Genomic DNA, 18,423 nt, shown 5'->3' on the forward strand with positions numbered 1-18,423 from the left:
CAGACACCAGATTTGATTTGATTTGATTGATTTGATTTAGGATTTCTAAAGCGCGTAGCTACCCTCGGGCGTCCCAGCGCTATCGTGATGCTTGACAGTACTCCTGGGGCTGGTTTATTGGGGGAACAGCCAGGTTTTCAATAATCTGCGAAATGCGAGAAGATTGTTTTCTCTGCGGATGTTAAGGGGTAAACTGTTCCAAAGCTTGGAAGCATTATAAGAAAAGCGGCGACCGCCAGCACAAGCTTTCCTTATTCTGGGGACGCTTGCTAGAAACAGGGTGTCCGATCTGAGCTGTCGGGATGATTTGTGTGGTTTGATGAGGGGTCTCAGTATTGGTGGACCCTTACCTTGTAGGATTTTATGGGAGATGCACAAGGCCTTAAAGGAGATGCGTTCTTGAACGGGAAGCCAATGAAGAGCCTTGAGGGAGGGTTTGGCTGAACATCTGGATTTTGTTCCAGTCAGTAGTCTTGCTGCAGCGTTCTGAGTATGCTGCAGTTTTTTTATGACAGCTACCGGTGCCCCAAGGTATAAGGCGTTTCCGTAGTCTAATCTAGACAAGATGAGGCCTTGAATCAGAATTTTTCTGGATTGGGGGGGAATGAGCGGTAGGATCTTACGGGCTGCTCGCATGAGCCCAAAGCAAGTGCCGGCTGTTTTTCTTGCTTGGGCTCTGAAGCTGAGGTCTTGGTCTAGCCAGAAGCCCAGGCTTTTGATTTCTTGTTTTGGTATAGGAGGGGTGCCCATGCTAGCTGGCCAGGCAAGGGTTTTGGGGAGTTTGTTTGGGTTGCCCAGAAGCATGATTTCAGACTTTTCTCCGTTGAGTTTGAGCCTGGAGTCGCCCATCCATACAGAGATGTTATGCAGGCAGGAGACTAGATTATCCATTGATTGATCGGCCTGGTTGATGGAGACGACTAATTGTGTGTCGTCAGCGTACATGACCACTTTTATGCCGAATGGAGAGACGATGTCATCCAGAGGCGCCATGTAAACATTAAAAAGAGTGGGACTCAGGGAGGAGTCCTGAGGGACTCCACAATTCAAGGGAAAAGATTTAGAGTGGCCGTGACTATTGGCCACTAGAAAGGTCCTGTGTTCCAGGTAGGATTTTAACCACGCCAGAGCGGTGTTCGAAATGCCCGATTTTCGGAGGAGGTGGAGAAGGATGGTGTGGTCCACCGTGTCGAAGGCTGCGCTCAAGTCCAGGAGGATCACTGCCACTGATCCTCCTGCGTCTAGAATGGACCTTGTTTCCTCAGTCACAGCCAGCAGGGCGGTATCAGTCCTCTGTCCAGGTCTGAAACATGTCTGTGAGTGGCGAAGGAGGTTGTTAGTCTCTAGGAAAGTTGAAAGTTGTTCATTTACAATTTTCTCGGCCACTTTGCAGATGCCTGGGAGGACGGAGATGGGTCTGAAATTAGAAGGGTCCAATGGGTCAAGGTGAGGTTTTTTTATGAGTGCTCGCACTACTGCACTTTTCCAGCTGGCGGGGACTGTGCCGCGGGAAAGGGAGGCATTTATCAGCCTTGTGAGATGGGGAGCTATAGTAGGGGCTACTAATTTAAGTTTGCTCATGGGGGCTGGGTCGTCTAGGGATCCACTCTTCACCCGGTTGAGAGTGTCCATCAGCTTCTCAGTAGAGACGGGGAGGAAGGCTCTCAGAGTTGGTGCGTCTGGGTCGAGGGGCTCAGCTGGGGGTAAGGAGGGGGGTGGGTGCTGGGGAAAGTCATTATGATTTTTTAAATTTTGGCTGAGAAAAACTCCGCGAGTTGAGTACACCTGGCACCGGTGGGATCAGCGGCAGGCTGCGGTTCAGGGACTTTCAAGAGACTTTTTACCACGCAATAGGTTTCTCTGGAGGAGTTGGATGCAGCCAAGATTTTCAGTTCATAGTAGGAGGCTTGTGTCTTTTTGATAAGAGATTTGTATTGTTTTATAGCCGATTTATAGGTTTCCTTGTTGTTGGGGGACCAGTCTTTTCTCCAGATACGTTCCAACTTTTTGCATTTTTTACGGAGGTCTCGAAGTTCCGAGGTGAACCAGGGGGATTTGTATGAGTTTCTCTTACTAGGGAGCTGTTTGGCGGGAAGAACAACGTCCAGCGATGATTCTATCCAATCTCGGAATTGGATGTCTGCTAGAGAAGGGTCTTGGTTCAGGGTAGTAGTGGAGGCTATGAGCTGGCGGGTCCAGGCATCCGTGTTGAGTTTATTCCACGGGCGCGAAGGTGCTTGGGGTGGAAGGCTGGGCCTGGTTTGACTGGTAATAGGGATACTGAAGAGGATAAGATGGTGATCAGTCCAGGGGATAGGTAGGGGGGAGGAAGTGGAAAGTTCTTGGATATTTGAGAAGATGGGGTCCAAGAGATGGCCCTTTTTATGAGTGGGCAGTAGGTTTTTCAAACAGAGGCTGATTGCAGCGAGATCTTCCTTGAGGTCATCCGCTGTTTTGTTCCCTGGATCGTCAAAGTGGATGTTGAGATCTCCTAGCACTGTAAAGTTGGATGATAAACAGGCTAGGGAAGTTGCAGTCTCTACCAGAGTGTTAGGGAACTGTTCAAGCGGTCCCGGGGGTCTGTATATAAGTACACCCGACAGAGTTTTTTCCGGGGAAAGATGTAGGGAAAATTGAACATTTTCACAGTTGAGGATTGGACTGTCCTTAAAATGGCAGGTGAGGTGGACTTTCGTGATTATTGCCAATCCACCTCCTGATCCTTGCGGTCTATCCAGATGTTTAATTGTGTAGCCTGGCGGAAGTGCTTGGATTATATCTGGGTCAGATGCGGAATTGATCCATGTTTCCGTGAGGAACAGCACTTCAATGTCATAAGCAGGGAGCAGGGGCGGACACCAGGGAGCAGGGGCGGACACCAGGGAGCAGGGGCGGACACCAGGGAGCAGGGACAGACACCAGGGAGCAGGAACAGACACCAGAGAGCAGGACAGACACCAGGGAGCAGGGACAGACACCAGGGAGCAGGGACGGACACAAGGGACAGACACCAGGGAGCAGGGACAAACAAAGTGGAGCAGGGACGGACACCAGGGAGCAGGGGCGGACACCAGGGAGCAGGGGCGGACACCAGGGAGCAGGGGCGGACACCAGGGATGAGGGACGGACACAAGGGAGCAGAGGCAGACACCAAGGAGCAGGGACAGACACCAGGGAGCAGGGACAGACACCAGGGAGCAGGGACAGACACCAGGGAGCAGAACAGACACCAGGGAGCAGGACAGACACCAGGGAGCAGGGACAGACACCAGGGAGCAGGGACAGACAAAGTGGAGCAGGGACGGACACCAGGTAGCAGGGGCGGACACCAGGGAGCAGGGGCGGACACCAGGGAGGAGGGACGGACACCAGGGAGGAGGGACGGACACCAGGGAGCAGGGACGGACACCAGGGAGCAGGGACGGACACCAGGGAGCAGGGACGGACACCAGGGAGCAGGGACAGACACCAGGGAGCAGGGACAGACACCAGGGATCAGGAACAGATACCAGGGAGCAGGACAGACACCAGGGAGCAGGGACAGACACCGGGGAGCAGGGACAGACACCAGGGAGCAGGGACAAACACCAGGGAGCAGGGACGGACACGAGGGACAGACACCAGGGAGCAGGGACAGACAAAGTGGAGCAGGGACGGACACCAGGGAGCAGGAACAGACACCAGGGAGCAGGAATGGACACCAGTGGAGCAGGGACGGACACCACGGACAGGCACCAGGGAGCAGGGACGGAGACCAGGGAGCAGAGACGGACACCGGGGAGCATTTCGGCCGTTTCTCTGTAATAATGTGACCCTGTGAACAAGAAAAGGCAGGAGGAACAGAATTGCAATGACGGTGTGAACGAGACAGAGGACTACTGTGTGAAAGTTAAAGTTCAAACAGGTAAACAGAGCCTAGCCATAGTTTTGTTTCGTGCTTTGGCTCACAGCAACAAACACATTTTTACTTATTGAAAAATTAAGAGAACCAGTTGGTAAACTCACAGCAAAGACAATCTAGCGTTACTTCCACAGTTTTCTGCACTGCATTGAATGAGCAGTATAACCGTTTCAAGATGGCAATGCATAGTCAGACTGCACGAAGAGTGTGTTTCACTACAGATCAGACTGAATCACCAGAGCACTTACTCTGTCAAAGCAAAGCCGCACCTGCGCTCTGATTTCACATCATAATGTGCCAAAACTGTAGGAGGTCTAGGAACTATTCTTGTTCACCTGCTTTGATTTTGATGCTCGAGCCAAGACAGGGATTTTTCTGGAAGTTTCATCCTAAAATATCTTTGCGAGATGTTCCCCTTCCTATCTGAAAGCGATTTACATGTTCAGAGGCAAAGTGCTATTTGAACTCATTTTGATTACTGCAGTGCTTTACACGAGGGAAAATTGGGAAAACTCGTCACAAAACTGCAGGTTCCACAAGACTGTGCAGGAAGACCGTTTTCAATCAGAATATTTGGTCCAGATTATGTACTGTCAATCTGCCGAAAGAGTCACACTGATTGCTAGTGCATGAGAAGCAACCAGGCAAGGTTGCAAGCGTGGAAACTAAAGGAGTAGCAACCAGCTACCTTTAAATTTTAAAATGATGGACCACAGACCATATGTATAGCAATGTCTTTTGTCTCCCTGAACAAAGGAACTCTTCCCCAGTTCACATCTACGAGCCTAACAAGACAATGGCATTCGACCAGGGGTCACGTGTCGTGAAAGACCTCTCGCAAAAACTATCAATAAGTATTTGTAGAGCGCACTAATCACCCCGCTGGGTATCCATTTTCTATGTAATATAACGGAAAGTTTCACTGCCTGGCGATCCAAGAAAGCGTTGTCATGAACAACACCTTGTCTTACCACCCGGTTTCAACGTATGCAGCTTTTCCAGGCCCTACAAGCCTTTAGGCATCTCTGCACTATCGAAGTATCCAAAATACGGTTTATGTTTCCTGTACAGAGGATTTCGTTCACTGGGGAATCAATACTTGTAAGGACAGTTTTGATCCTAAAATTCATCAGAATAGGAACGGAAACTTTCAGTGTTTGTTTCCGTCTTCCAGTCCTTCCTCAAATGAAGAAAGGAGCATCCATTTATAGCAGTTAGCTGTTCCACAAATGCAACTCTGTCCGTTCCCTTCCTGTTCAGATCAGGAATTTTCTGCAACAACTTTGTGACACCTACAAACACTATTTCCAACTTCTTTCATTACATATCCGCACCAGTCTAAGATCTGCAGGCGGCGTATACATTTTTGGACCCTTGAACACTGTTCCCAATAAGATATGCGCGTGAGCGCGTAGGCACAGAAGTCACCCTAAGCGCGCAGTGTGCTGTATTTAGCACGCACTCCTGCAACACCCTTCGCGCCTCAGATGGTTCATGGTTATGCAATACCTACTTTCTGTGTATCAGGGCATTACTGCAGATGTATAAAGTTACTTGACCTATTAAGAGCTATGGTCTGTGACAGGGTGCAAGAGGAACTCTATAAACATTGAATAGTGTGGGGAAGAGATCAGAGCATAGGATCCAAATAGTAAAAAGACTTTAATCAGATGGGTAATATCTTCGGGCAGTATTCCTCTTGATCAGTTCTGCAAGGAAGGCATGCATGTGGAAACTGATAGAATTGTTATAATATGTTCAGTATCCCTTGTTTGAGTCATCACAACCTCCTAGGCATTCTAGATGACATAGCCTCATTCCAAAAGATAAATGCGAAAAAGGTTTCGTGTTGCATGTTTGTTAATATGTAAAGAGTATATCTATCTTAAATACTCCCCTATGTAAGCAGGTGGGATAGCTCTCCTTCCAGACCTTCGAAGAGACAACCCTGGGGCACCAGAGTCCACTGAACCTTTGCGGATTTTTCCTCGACAAACTTTCATCCAGGGCCACACATAGAAAACAATGCACATCTTCTGAGCTAAGCTTTGAGCCTTGGCACTTATTGTTTTACAAATTAAGCACTGTATCCAGCAGTGTTTGGCAATAGTTTAAATTACCATATGAAGATGAATGCTGCAGGCTACAGCAAAAATATTCCATTCCACAACTTACTGTGTATTTGCAGTCTTGTGTAGGCCCTCAACATTTACCCACCCAATAAACAGTGCTCCAGTTAAGAATCATTAGCAAAATCTTATGACGGCACCACCGTTGGAGTCTTGTGCTTTTGTAAACCTGAAATGTACTTGCCTGTGTAACCAATCCATGTCATGGGGGTGAATCCAAATTGCAAATCTACCTTAAGACCCTAACGTGGCACTGTATGTGTGGAAATGCAACATCTTTTCAGATTTTTAAGCAAAAGCTTGGAGTGATATTTGGCGCTGCACACACACGTTCTGGTTCCTGGCGCACATAGCCATGGCTGCAGCGCACAGAGACCCTCCACTGCCGCACACAGAGGAAAAAAATTAGACAAGCCTCTCAACGACGGCAAGCCCACTGGTGGCGAGATGTTGGCCGTCACGACTCTCGATGCTGACCCCCTCTAGGGTGGCGGAGAGTGTCTCGACCACGACGGAAGCCTCAACGTCGACTGAGACTTAGGTCTCTCAGCACCCACAGCCTTCGAGCCCGAAGTGTGGTGCCTTGGCCCGACTTACTTGCATGCAGCGGAGACTCTCGACGTCGAGATGGTGTTCCTGAAGAGTATCTGGGCCTCTTCAACGGCGACTTCGACGTCAACGGTGAATCTCTTGTTTCCTTCCTCTTTCTGGGATCAGGAGGTGGAATGTCGCCGCTTTGATGCTGCTTGCTGGAAGATGGTGGTCTGGGGCCTCCATGACCACCACCCTGATGACTCTTGCCCTTTTCCAGCAGTGCATGGAGTTTCATGCGTTCCCTGACGCGCATGGCCTGCCTGGAGAACTTCTGGCAATGGTGGCACTGGTCAGGATTGTGTAAGGATGGAAGACACACAATACACACCGAGTGTGGATCTGCCAGTGCCATCTTCTTGTCACAGGAAGGACATTTCCTGAATCAGGCTGGCATTCTGACTGGAAGAAAATTATGGAAGTCCACAAAACCAGCAGAAGAAGCATTTAGAATACAGAAAACTTCGAACTTTCTGAAAAAAATCTCTTCAAAATCAGTTTTAGTCACACAAAAACAGAAGAGCTCAAGCTCCAGGATCCTCTCGGAAGGAGCCCGAAAAAAGAACTGACCTAACTGCCACCTGTGGTGCATCATGGAAGCAAGGAGTCTCCTGCAGGTCTTAAAGGCACGGTACCCCTACTCTAATGCCTTAAAGGCAAGGTGTCAGTTTTTCTCTGTTTCTTTATACTCTACTGCAGCCTACTGGCAAATGCCTGCAATTACAGGTTTCTCTATGGCAATAAAGCATTGTTGTATGACAAATGTTTACTGCTCTCTTTCTCCCTTAGGGGTTAGGAGAGTATAGGTGCTACAATGCAAACCTATGTAATTTCAGCATTTTGGCTATTGTGGAAATGTTTTAGGCTGCATATATATATATATGTTTTCACATATGCATATATAGGTATATATATGTATTTTCTATATGCTCCGGGATCCCGCACATGGGCGGGGATTATTCATAGATTATGACTTTGATGAGTATACCCCTGGATGAGAACTAGGATTACAGGTAAGTAACTAATCCATACCGCTCACATGGAGGAGCAAGCAAAAGTAGACACATTCAAAACCTTAGTCAGCAATATAAACAAGATGTTCCACAAAGCATCTACTTTGAAGGGGAAGACCCTGAAAAAAACAACAGAGTGGTTCAATGGTAATTGTAAACTAGAACCGCAAGCATTGATGAGAGTAGTTAAGAACGGCCATGCCGACATTATAGCCATGGAAAGAGAGGCCTACAAAAATGCACAAAACGAAGCACATAGGACCTGGCATACAGAGGTTTGGCAAGATTTATTAGCTGCAGCACACACTAAAAATAGTAAACAATTTTGGCATTTAATAGCAAAGGGACAAAACACCTGGTGCTGGAAGAAGACTCATATTCTTCCACAGACTTGGGAAGTTTCTTTCTCTAAACTATATGTAGGGCTAGCTGACAATGGAATAATAACCATGGAGCCCCTGAACCTGGGAGAAGATTATGGTTGCTTACCCTTCACTGTAGATGAAACGCTGGAAGAAAATTACCACTATACAGAGGGAGAAAGCTCCAGGTTAGATCTAATACAGGGGATCTCTACTCATCAGAACCCTAAATATGGAGTGTCATTCTTAACTATGCATATAAGGCAATATTAAAAGGGGCAGAGATACCAGACTCCTGGCTGGGAGCCGAGGTCGTCCCCATTAACAAAAATGGAGATAAAAGTGACCCAGCAAATTACAGGCCCATACACCTCATTGACATTGCACAAAACATATCATGTTGTCATTTGTTAGTGCGAATAAATGATTGGATAAGGGAGAGGGATTTATCATCACCACTGCAAGCAGGATTCAGAGGGAAGACGAGCACCGTAGATCAATTGTTCCACTTCCTTCTGATTCTTTCAAAATATGTAACAATTGGGAAGGGCACCTTATATGTGGTATTTGTAGATCTATGTGCTGCCTTCGATTTAGTACCACAGGAAAAGCTCTGGTTAGTTCTGAATTAATTAGGGATTCCAATGAATCTCCTACAAATTATCATAAGATTAAACACAAAAACTATGCTCAGGTGGCTTAACAAAACGGATTGGGGGTGAGTCGGCGTGTGAGGCAAGGGTGCGTCTTAGCTCCAACACTATTCAGTCTTTAAATAAATGGATTGATCTCCATATTATCAGGCTGCAGGGGTGACCCTCCCAAGCTTGCAGAACAAGAGGTGCCCGCATAATTTTTGCGGACGATACCCTGCTCATTTCACGTTCACCTTTGGGCCTCCAAAACATAGTGGACAAGTTTGAGATGGCCTGCATAGACCATGGATTAGAAATTAACACTCAGAAAACGAAATTCATGGTTTTTAATCGTCATAATTCTTTTAACCGTAATATAAAATTGGGTCAAACAATACTTGAAGAAGTCAAACAATTTGACTACTTAGGATTGCGACTTTGGAATACACTTTCATGGTCACCACAATTACTATAAAGCCAGTTGTCGTTGAAACACGTGGGATGGCTTTAATAAAAAAATTAAGGAAGTCAGTTTATAGACCACTTACACCTGCAATCCAAGTATACCAAGCAAAGGGCATGGGAGCTGCACTCTATGGCGCAGAACTCTGGGGACACATTAATGCATCCTCTATCGATAAAACAGATATTAATATTATTAGATCTGTGATGGAACTTCCCCAAAATGGTCCATTAGTGCCAATGCGTCTAGATTTGGGCATGAGGAATGTCGCCCATGCAATTGCCCTACGTCCCCTAGCCTTTTGGCTACACATATGGGTAAATGAGTCACCACTTCCAATGAAAGAATCATTACAAGAAATGTTAGCATTGGATGCTAAAGGTAGTGTTCAATGCTTAACCACATTAAGCAATGGTTGTTTAAACTTGGCATGAGTGACCTATGGTTATCCCCAGGGAATAGCCAAAAAAGCTCAGTTAAGTTTTTGAAAAAGAATTATTGGAAACAGGTGTGGACAACTGGTTAAACAGGAACAGCACGCTGCGTTAACATCTCTATTCCTAAATATCAACAATGAACTTTCGGCAAGAGGTTTTCCTGAACCGAATAGTGCCACAGCTAGCAATATCACTACTTGAAATTTAGGTCTGGTATCCTCCCGGGTAACAGTTGTGTTATTAGCTGGAAGGGTGTTGATATTGCACCCAGTTGCACAGGGTGTGATGATGCCCTTGAATCAGAAGTCCACTTATTGTTTTTTTGCCCTATGTACAAACTATTAAGAAAGACTTCGTTAATCCAGTTTGCCGAGTTCTGTTAACCAATCGTTTAAACGAAATTGTCAGAATTATGAAAAGTGACAGTATAGAATGCCTTGTTTTTAGCCTGTCCAGGTACTTGCTCTACGTGTGGATATCACGTTGTAGAGCAATAAAGAATCTCAAACCAGCGCAACCAGGCTAATCTCAGGGGATTTTAATGGGATGGAGCTGTGAAACATAAACGTACCAGAGCAGGGTATTTTACTATTTTATGAACATATTTTTTTTTATTTGTTTTTAATTAATCCAAGCGCAAAGGTTTATAAAATTATTTTAGTAAGTTACTATGTAACCAATCATGTGTTACTTTTAGGGTGAAACTGATATTTTGTGTACTTGTGACAATAGGAATAAATTGTTATCATGGTGTATTTTAAACCTACTATGTCTTGCTCATAGCCGTTTAAAGTATATACATTTGTCACTTTGTCAATTAATGGAACATTAATAGTAGTAAATTGAACATCATAATAAGGTTTATAGTATCTATAAAAAGAAATATATATTGGTGAATGTTTCATGTTCAGCGGACAAGCGATGGTGCTAAACGAAATGTACCTACTAATATACCTCCCGAGAGCTCTAGATGTGGAATGTGTCACTTCTCTTCCTTTTCCTCATTACTGCTTGAAAATATATTTATTATGTGTAGTGTAAATGATTTGCATTCATGATTTTATAATAAAATCGAATAAACATATATTTACTTACTAACTATTTAGTTCTTCTGCTGGGATTCAGATGGGACATTTCATGCATTGTCGAAAAACTGTTTTCTCTGTGGTCGGAAATTAACACCTAGCCTTTATAGAGAAATTCAGCTGCTATTTTGAACATGCAATTCTTATCATATAAGCTGAGATTTGTTGTTTTGAAAATAGAGAGGACACATTCTCAGAGCAAAGGTCCTGAGATGAGAGAGAGCTCAGCTTCCTGAGATGTAGAGCAACTACCTATGGATGCCAGGTATGGGGTCCCCCACTAATCCCAGAGATCTGTAATATAAAACTGTTTCTATAATGAGTATAGGCTTAGGCAGATCTGGCTTTCAATATGACAGGGCTTTCTATTGTGTACAGTCTGTTGATTATGATCACGTGTTTTACCTGTATGCCCAACACAATGGGCTACCCCGGGACCAATGAAACATTTGTATGCACCTTGAGGAGGGTATAGAAGTATAGTATTGTGGGACTGGTGTTAACCCAAAAATCAGCCTCCCTTTTGGTCACCCGAAGGTTCCCACTCGCCTTATTTTTATCTCACTGATCAAGCTCGCAGTGGAGTCAGAATGGAGTACTTTATAGTTCTGTGTGTCCTCCACAGTCTTAACCACTCTGCCCTGTAATCTGTAGAAATCTGGAGGATAATCCCTCCACCTTTATCAGCGGGTTTGATAGTTGTCATTTGGTTCTGTTTGAGCTCATTGAGAACCTGTCTCTCCTGCCTTGATATGTTTTGAAAGGTCTTTCTATCTTTAATGTGTAGATTGTCAATGCCCTTTAGGATTGCCATTTCAAATGTCAGAGTCTCAACTGGGATGGTCGAGGTAGGGGGAACAAACTTGGACTTGTTATGCAGTTCAGTTTCTCCTCTGTTTCCATCTGTGTGTTGGTGTTCATGAAGAAAGCGTGTAGTTTAACCTTGCGCATAAATTCTCACACTTCGCTCAGTAGTTTGAACTGGTCGAAATGGGGTTTTGTGACAAAACCTAGACCTTTCTGTAGGACACTCTGGTGCGTGGAGGAAATCTCACAAAAGTGCTTCCTTGTAAGGAAAGAGGTCGCAGCATGTTCCGACCCTCAGAGGGTTGGGAAAAACTCAATGATGAAGCATGCCACTGGATAACATTCAGTGAGTGAGATTTCCTTTAAGAAAAACATATTTCCCCTATATCCAATTGGCCCACCCTAGATGACTGTAGTGGTTAAGTAATTGGTATTCAGAATGTATGCATGTCATGTATTATGGAATGTGTTCTTTTAATTGTATGGAGTCTTCTGATGTCGGGGGTTCATTAAGCTTCTTCAGTTGCTTGTCGGACTCCGGACTGATGAGGCACTCCTGTGGTTGAAACGGATATTAAACATATCTTAATCTACTTCTTTGATCTCCTTGGATTATTGCTACCTTGTGACTTCTACATATTGGCGACGATCGGGATTATTTGTTTCAACCACCGACCCACGCAGCAGAAGAAAATTTTCTTTGTACTTGGATTTGGAAATTCCTGGCATTTTCTACTAATATCTTTGCATTGGTGGATGGTTTATTTGCAGATATCGGCACGTCTTTTGGTATCCTGCAACTCTGTGGCTGTTGTGGTAGAGTTAAATTGGACGTGCGGAGTATTTGGGAGACGTGGGAGAGGTGTGGCGCCGCGGCCAGGGTGTCTGACTCCGGAATCTGGGGATCACGGTTCGATCCCCAGCCCCGGCGGCAGATTAGCCTAGCACCATGTGACTCTGGGCAATAGCTTGCTTAATCTTCCCGACGGCCCCCAGCGCCTAGAGACCCTTACGGGTGATTGTGCGCTTTACAAATATGGATTATTATTTATTATTATTCATTTTGTTTTGATTCACTGGCGTAAAGATGATTGGAATTCAGTGTGCCAACTTGAGGAATTGGTCTGGATAAAATCGACCTACGTTGGGAGTCATTTGTCGGAGATAGGAATTTTCTTACATTTGCGTGACTGCAATGTCAGGGCAACATCGTTAACTGTATTGCTGATCTTGGCAGCCAGCGCGCAACAGCGTTTTTAAAAGTAAATACCTTGTGGAGATTCCAGGTCACAACCTCTTCCTTCCGTTGATCTTAAGGGGATTCCAGCTCAGAACCTCTTCATTCATCGATCTCGAACTCGCTGACGCTTTGGCTGTGTTGCATTGTGGGAACAGCGTATGATGTAATACGCTCTCACGTACTTTGGCGGCCATCTTGGTTAAGCTTTGAGGCGATTTCTTCGTGGAACATAATACTATTGAGGAAGTCGAAGTCGATGATTCTATGGAGGAATTCTTCGTGCGATAACTTTATCGGTGATTCGCACACCTTTTCTTCTATGTTAATAACTTTGGAGTGTTTTGTCTAAGTTCTTAAAAAGGCATTTTATTTTATTTTTTTAAAAAAGAAAAGAAAAAGAGGTTATATTTTACGAGTTGGGAAACGGTGATTCACACACCTTAGCAATTTGTGTGAAAAATATATATATTTGAAGGTAGTCACTCAGGACAATTATTTAAGATTTTGTTTGGAAATGTCTGCAGTAAGAGAGGTCACCCAACCACCTCCTTTTTTTAGAAAAACCTGGAAAGCCTTTTAGAAAAACCTGGAAAGCCAGTGTTGTTATGGTCTGAATGGTTTGGTTTATTTGAAAACCATATTGTAGCTATCGATGCTGCTGATTATTCTCCCCCTCGAAAGTTCGCCTTGTTATTTGGTAGTTTGGGTTTGGCTGCTCAACGTATTTTTAACAGTTTAGTACCTATTCCTCCTCCTTCAGGGCAATCTGGGGATAGACAATGGAATGTATATGTGGAAGCCATTGCGAGACTTAAAAAGCAATTTGAGGAGTCACCTAATATTATGTTAGAGAGACATACATTTTATAAAAGGAAGCAAAAAGCAGATGAGAAAATGGACGAATATATTTCTGCATTGAGAGTTTTAGCAATTACTTGTGATTTCGGTCCCCTGCTTGACAACTATATACGGGATCAATTTGTTTTTAATTGTGCTTCCCCTAAGGTTAAGGAGAGGATCCTCAGTTGTAAAAATCCTTCTTTATCTGAGGTTGTAGATCTAAGTCTTCGTATTGAGAGATCTATATTTTCCACAAAGGCAATGATGGTGGATTCCTCTCCTAAAGTGAATATGGTCTCTAAAGAAATGGGGGAAGAAGGTCTGTATGCTGTCGGTGGGAAGGAAAAATGGGCGAGCAAGCCAAACCAAAATCAAACCAAACAGGGCTACTGCTTCAGGTGTGGATCTAAATTTCACATGGGGAATTTTAAAGGTTGTCCGGCCATTAATAAATGCTGCACCATTTGTAAGAAGGTTGGTCATTTCCAGAAGGTTTGTAGGTTTCAAAATAAACCAGTTAAGGTTAACTGTGTGGATATGGAAGATTGTTGTGAGTACTTCGACAATCTTTTATTGATCGTGGAGGCAGATGAAGGTGCAATCTTTATCAAGGGCCCTTTATGTGATGCTTCTATTGATGACGTTGAGGTTCATGTAATGGCGGACTCAGGGTCGCCTAGCACTATCCTACGGGATACTACTTTTTATGAGAAGTGGGGAAGAAATGTGAAATTGGCACAAACGGACATAAATCCGAAAGCGTTCGAAGAGAAAGATATCGATATGTTGGGATTTTTCATGGGAAATTTACAAATTCTTAAAAGGTCAATTGTTACGAAAATCTACGTAGCAATAAAAGGGAAAGATATTGTGGGGTGGAAGGACATAGCTAAGATGGGCTTGTACCTTGTTCCAGGTGATGAAAATCCTATTAAAGTACGCGAGTTTCCGGTTTGTTTTGTTGAGGGGCCAAAATGGATCGCTTGGATCTTTTAAATGAATTTAAAAATGTTTTCAACGATAAGATTGGTTTAGTGAAAGGTGCTGAACACAAGATTAGATTAATTCCTGGGGCAACTCCAGTTTTTCATAAGGTACGTCCAGTTCCTTTGAGTGTCAGAGCGGAGCTAAAAAAAATGCTTGAGGTTTTGTGTAAGGATAAAATTATCGAACCTTCTGAGTCCTCTCAATGGGTCGCCCCCATTGTCGTGGCCCGAAAAAAGAACAATGAGATTAGATTATGTGCGGATCTCAGGGGTCTTAATAAAAATATAAAGGTAGACTGTCATCCGCTTCCCAAGATTCATGAATTGTTGGTAAATTTAGGTGGGGCCAAATGGTTTTCACTGTTGGATTTACAGTCGGCTTACCATCAGGTCCCCTTGTCAAAGGAATCTCCGGACTACCTTTGTTACCCCATTCGGCGCTTTTAAATTTTTGAGACTTCCGTTTGGGTTAGCGTCGGCAGCCAGCGTCTTTCAAAGACTGATCGACTCTTTGTTCAAAGATCTGGCGGGGGTCCAAGCGTACTTGGATGATATTTTGATTTTTGCTAAAACAATGGATGAACATAATGTTTTATTGAGGAAAGTTCTATCGATTCTTGGAGGGAGAGGAATGACAGTGAGGGAAGACATGTGTAAGTTGGGGGTGTCGGAGTTGGAGTATTTAGGTCATACGATTACAGAGTCTGGTATCAGACCAAAATTTTCCGTGGTAAGGGCTCTTAAAGAAGCCAAACCGCCAGGGAATAAGGATTCCCTTCGCTCATTTTTAGGTCTAGCCGAGTACTATGCTAGGTTTGTTGTTAATTATGCTCAGGCGGTGGAACCTCTTCGTTTGTTGCTTAAAAAAGGTCAGAAATTTGTTTAGACCAAAGATTTGGATGAGTCCTTTATTAAGGTCAAGGAGTTGATTATTTCGGCACAGGCTCTTCATGCTTTTAGGGACGATTGTACTTGTATTATTTCGGTGGACGCGAGTATGAAAGGTTTGGGAGCTGTGTTAAGCCAGCAGGTGGATGGTAAGGAGCAAACCGTGGCTTTTGCTTCAAGGTCCTTGAAAGAGTTTGAAAGGCACTATAGTACAATTGAGAGAGAGGCGTTGGCCTGTGTGTGGGCGGCTCAAAAACTTAAGATGTACATCTGGGGCCGTAGATTTGTAATGCTGTCGGACCATAAACCGCTTTCTTTTATTTTTAGCAAGGTGTCTGGGACCAATAGCCTGTCCCCTAGGTTGACCAGACTCGTTTCTAAACTTCAGGAGTTTAATTTTGAATCAAGACACATTGCTGGGGGAAAAACTTCAGGGCAGATTGTTTATCCAGGATGTTGATGGATAAAGACGATGAGGATGATTTAGTGGAGGAGGATGTGGAGTGCGTGACTGTGGTTGATGCCATTGAGGAATGGAACTCTGCAATTTTGGAAGGAAGCTTGTTTGAAGGATGTTGTTTTGTCTCAAGTTTTGGAATTTTCTTCTAAGGTGTGGCCTGATGCAAGGAATTTATCAGGTGATTTGAAAACATTTTCTCAGATAGCTGAGGAACTTTCCGTGAAGGATGGCATTTTGTTGAGAGGAGATAGATTTGTTCCACCAAGTGGCTTGAGAAATGTGATTGTGAAGTTAGCTCACAAGGGTCACTTGGGGGTAACAAAAACGTGTATGAGAATTAAGTCCCATTACTTGTGGCCTGGCATTGATGCACAGGTGAGAGCTTTAGTAAATAATTGTGAAGAGTGTTTATTGTCGGATAAACATTGGAAAACGCATGACTCTACTTTGCAGCCTACTCAGTTTCCTTGGGTTGCGTGTCAGAAAGTAGGTCTGGATTTTTCAGGACCGTATAATGTTCTGCCAGAGGGAACGAGATATCTTATTTTGGCCATAGACTACTTTTCAAAGTGGATGTATTACAAATTTCTGGAGGCACCAAATCTAGATAATACTATTTCATTTTTAGAAAGGGTGTTTTTGCTGGAAGGGGCACCTCAGGTTTTAGTAACAGATAATGGTACACATTTTGTGTCGGACAAAATGCGCAAGTTTTTGGAATTGCATGATATCAAACAACTTAAGGTGGCGCTTTATTCCCCTTCTTCCAATGGTTTGGTGGAACGTGGGAACAAGATTTTGAAAGAAGGTATTCAAACTGCGATAGCTTCAGGTTTAGATGTGGGTACATTTCTGGAAAAGAAAATTTGGAATTATAATACCTCACCACATTGTACAACTCAGGTTTCTCCCTTTGAATTGTTAAGGGGCAGGAAGGTACATTCTTCTTTATTACCTTCTTGGCTTTATAAAAAGAATCCTAATCTGAGTAAGGGTGGTCAAGATTAACTACATTTTGCAGTTAGGCAGAAACAAGAGGTGATGAAGAAAAATTTCGATAGAGCCAAAAATGTGAAGGATGTACAAATAGCTATTGGGGACTGGGTTATGATTAAAAAACCCTTCAGGGTTTCTAAAGGAAATTCAATTTTTACAAGTCCTGTTCAGGTTGTTAAAATTAGTAAAAATGCTGTCTTTTGGGGGGAGAAGGGATGGTGGAATGTAAGGCAGTTGGTAAAATTGTCTGAAGATCAAGCTGCTCTAATCTGTAAGAAGAAAAGTTTGTTAACACAAGAAGAGTGTGATTGGATGCATTGGTTACAGCAGGATGTTAAGTTTGATACTCACACTCCGGCCAATGGAGATTCTTCTTCTTCCTCGTGCAGTGCTGAGAGGGCCTCCTTCCTTTCTTGCAGTCGTAGTGGTCGAATCAGGAAAGTTTCCACAAGCTACAATGAATTTATTTCATATTGAGATTTATGTTTTTTTTTTTCTTTGTTTGCTTTTGTAAAGGGGGAAGGTGATGTAGTGGTTAAGTAATTCGTATTCAGAATGTATGCATGTCATGTATTATGGAATGTGTTCTTTTAATTGTATGGAGTCTTCTGATGTCGGGGATTCGTTAAGCTTCTTCAGTTGCTTGTCGGACTCCGGGCTGATGAGGCACTCCTCCTGTGGTTGAAACGGATATTAAACATATCTTAATCTACTTCTTTGATCTCCTTGGATTATTGCTACCTTGTGACTTCTACAATGACTCGAGGTTGATGCTATCTTGATTGTGATGCTTTGGTTATCTGTCTTATCCCTGCCTGCTTGTTTCAACAGTTAATGTTTTCAAATCAATTTGCTTTATTTCTCACTCATTTATGTGTATGTTAACAGAGTTATGGTCACCAGGGGATGGGGTAGAAGGTGGTGGAGTGTTAAGTGGATGCATGCTAAATGCCATACTTCTCCTGTTCTGTGTGAACCATGCAGACGTGGGGTTGAGGTCTGCTGTGTTTTTGGTCTTTGGAGCTTTGCTATACTTTGATTTGGCTCTATCTGTTGGGTCCAGATACATCATAGTAGCAAGCCAATTTCGATATGAGCTGTGCCACCTGAATTGTTGGTACTGCTTGAGTGTGTTTTCTGATACTGAGTGTGATTCACACAAAAAAAAACATAACCCTTGCACTTTAATGTTTAAGTGTTGTCTGCAATAGTGTCACATTAAGTCTCTGAGCATTGTCTGTAAAATACTGATTGGCATGCTTAGCTGTTAATGGTTTATGATCAATATGACATGTCTAGATGGTTGCTATTACCTCTAGACATTGTGAGATTAATGATTAGTGCCATTAACTGTAAATGTGTTTTTTTCTCAGCAAATGCCATGTACATGGGAAGCCAGGAAATGGTGAAGGTGGTGGATAGAGACAACCTGACTATTAAGCAACATCTAACGAAGGTAAGCTCAAACTCAGTAATGTATAAGTGACTTGTTAGCCTTCTTAGAACTGTTTATAAATATGTATTTTCTTTTCATAGTTATATTGTACAAAATATACCTGATAACATCTTTAGACAAGTCTAGATTGCTAT

General features: G+C 43.7%; 1 protein-coding gene across 4 annotated transcripts in view; it reads left to right on the top strand.

The window, feature by feature from the left end:
* The window catches only part of LDAH (lipid droplet associated hydrolase), a 1,444,635-nt gene that overhangs the window by 1,027,287 nt on the left and 398,925 nt on the right, over positions 1–18,423 (top strand). For 3 of the 4 annotated variants that reach the window (XR_013596100.1, XM_078647724.1, XM_078647726.1), the window contains exon 6: positions 18,207–18,289. The exons of the other annotated variant lie outside the window; for it this stretch is intronic. Coding sequence is in view for 2 of the 3 variants with exons in the window: in XM_078647724.1 (XP_078503850.1) it covers positions 18,207–18,289 (83 nt within the window). In the remaining variant the exon portion in view is untranslated. The remainder of the gene's footprint in view (positions 1–18,206; positions 18,290–18,423) is intronic. 4 annotated transcript variants of the gene reach the window in all.

Source organism: Lissotriton helveticus, chromosome 6 (assembly GCF_964261635.1).
Source record: "Lissotriton helveticus chromosome 6, aLisHel1.1, whole genome shotgun sequence".
Lineage (NCBI taxonomy): Eukaryota > Metazoa > Chordata > Amphibia > Caudata > Salamandridae > Lissotriton > Lissotriton helveticus.